Source organism: Octopus bimaculoides, chromosome 9, assembly GCF_001194135.2.
Source record: "Octopus bimaculoides isolate UCB-OBI-ISO-001 chromosome 9, ASM119413v2, whole genome shotgun sequence".
NCBI classification, from domain to species: domain Eukaryota; kingdom Metazoa; phylum Mollusca; class Cephalopoda; order Octopoda; family Octopodidae; genus Octopus; species Octopus bimaculoides.
Window position 1 is genome coordinate 85976360 of NC_068989.1, and position 2692 is coordinate 85979051.

A 2692-nucleotide genomic window follows, 5' to 3' on the forward strand; every position below is an offset into this window, starting at 1 on the left:
TCTAGCAGTAAAGAGGAACAACACGAGGTTGGTGTGAATGTAAAGGTTAGTTAGGGTGAGAACCATGCATATATCTGCACCAGACATGGCTGCTTAATTATAAAAGAATTCCTGAAGACAGAAAGCAGTATAAGTTACATAATGTTATTGAGGTAGTGTCTGTGTGAGTATGGATCTATATTAGTATTGTTGTTATTGTTGGTGTTGAGATGAACACAAAGAGTAGATTTTTAATAAAAAAAATAAAAATAAAAAGAGAAAAAAATGAGACCCCCACCCCACCCACTTCAGGAAAAAAATTGCAGATTTAGAAGAAAAAAAAAAAAGAAATGATTGGTCAGTAGAACTCAGAGTCCGAACTTTGGTAGGATTGATCTCGTCCATCATTTAGCATCTCTCCAAGGCTGTCGGCGCTACCAGCAGTCCTTGGAAGCACTAGAGTTTGCAAAGAGAGAGAGAAAGAAAGTGATAATTAGATTAGATATGAAATATTTCAACATTCATTGCAGAAACAAATATCAAAATAGTTAAGGAGGAGATGAAAACAACAAATTTATAATAATGATCTCCCCACCTCCACTTACTTGAGGTGGAGGTGACTGGGTAAATAGATCTCCTTGTTACAGCAGGCATCCTGCAGCAAAAAATGCTTGTAATGGATCAGTTCCTGCCACATCACCACAAGAAAATCAACAACTAATTCAAGACAAACCTCAGTTTTTGAGAGCAGGTTGTAATTGATTAAAATCGACCTTGGGTTTTAAACTCAGACTGTATGACTAAACACCACAAGGTATTTTCACCAGTGCTCTACAAGTTCTGTCATAAGATTGATTGAAACAATCCACCAATAAATGTCTGGAATTTATTGACTCTTGATAGAAGAAAACGTTTTCATGGTTGGTTATTTTAAAATAGCTGACTGCAATTTAAGAATATTGTCTGATGTAAGTTATATTATTTAGAACAATTATGGCATAGATTAAAAAGTTTGGTTTAGCCACCATGGCTAAGGCCAAGCTAGAGCCCTGTCTGAAAATCAACAACTTCAAAAGAACAACCAGACAACCCTTCTCCCCAGATTTCACTGTTGAGGGGAGAAGTTTTATTGAAAGTCATGCAACAATCCATAAAAAAAACAAAAAAACAAAAACGTAACAAGCAAAGAAAATAGAATTAAAAAAAAAAAGAAAAACATCTGACAAATCAAACAAGACATTTACTGCCACAATCCAGGTAAATATTTGAAATTGCAGAACTATTCAACCCATATTAACGCAGGCAGACTAATAAAACATGCCAAACCACATTTGTTTCCTGTTGCAGTGTGTGTGCGTGTGTGTGTGTTTAGAGTGGGAGAGAAATCAGGATATGAAACAACTACACAAATTTCATAGCATTTAATCCCTTGAAGTTGGGCAGGAGTAGATCTAGGTGGTTGTGTTAAATCTGAAATTAATCTAAGCCTGAGAAATTCTTGTGCAACATCAAACAGCCTCCATACAAGAATTTGAACCAGAACCAAGAGCTGCAAACCAGCACAGGACAGTTACACATTGCAGCATCATTTCCGTAGTATCTATTTACAACTAAAAGGACTGGGGTCATTGGTCTGTATTTTCCCCCCTCACTGTACTTATTCACAGCCAGTCGGATTGAAGTAGGTCTGTTCCATAATCTTGGTCATTGCCAGCTAACTCAAGTATTTGATGTCCAGTCTTCACATTCCAATATTGAAGCTGTAACAGGTGTGTATGTGTTTGGTGTGTGCGTAGTGTGTACAGGATACACACTTTGACACTGTATACACATGATGTGTGTACATTCATACAATCGTCACCATTGTTTTAATGTTCACTTCTCCATGCTACCATGAAACAAATGAAACTTCTTGAGGCAGTCTTTCTGCAGCCAGATACCTTAGCTCTCAACCATAACTTGTTGACAAGTGAAGTGCTATTTCTCCCAATCCTTCAGACAATGAACAACTCAATGGCCACACTTCCTCAGGAGATGTAAACAAAGACAACACTGTATAGACAGGGTCACTGGTTTTTGTGTAATGTGCAAGCATCAAGCCAACAGAAAGACACAAGCACACAGGTACACATACATATATATATGACAGGCTTCCTACAGTTTCCATCTGCTGATTCCACTGACGAGCCATAGAAGACATCTGCCCACAGCATCATACAATAGGAATGATTTTGAAGCCATGTAATTGCTAAGTGAGAACTTAACCACATGGCTGAGGATGTGCTTGTGCACACAAACACACACACATAGGAGAGTATTGTAGTTTGCTTGAAGCATTGTGTATTGTTTGTGAAATATAACATGTCTTGAATGGCACAACAATGCAGAGTGGACTATAATAACTGTTATAATTTAATTATTCATAGTCTGATATAATAACAATATTTCGGAATACAAAAATTCCGCCCTCAGATATCACTAGGAATTAATCGAGTCACTGCTATAATTGGTTTTCAGTAACCATTGAAAAACCGATTATAGCAGTGACTCGATCAATTCCTAGCAATATCTGAAGAAGGAATTTTTGTATTCCAAAATATTATATCAGACTATGGATAATTAAATTACAACAGTTATTATAGTCCACTCTGCATTGTTGTGCCATTCAAGACGGATTTTATATATATATATATATATATATATATATATATAT

The 2692-nt window shown here is 36.4% G+C and overlaps 1 protein-coding gene across 4 annotated transcripts in view; it reads right to left on the reverse strand.

The window, feature by feature from the left end:
* Nucleotides 1–190: 190 nt before the first annotated feature.
* The window catches only part of LOC106869704 (serine/threonine-protein phosphatase 6 regulatory ankyrin repeat subunit A), a 144860-nt gene continuing 142358 nt past the window's right edge, over nucleotides 191–2692 (reverse strand). For all 4 annotated transcript variants that reach the window (XM_052970837.1, XM_052970834.1, XM_052970836.1 and 1 more), the window contains one exon: nucleotides 191–435. In XM_052970837.1, the coding sequence (XP_052826797.1) occupies nucleotides 338–435 (98 nt within the window). In that variant the 3' untranslated portion in view covers nucleotides 191–337. The remainder of the gene's footprint in view (nucleotides 436–2692) is intronic.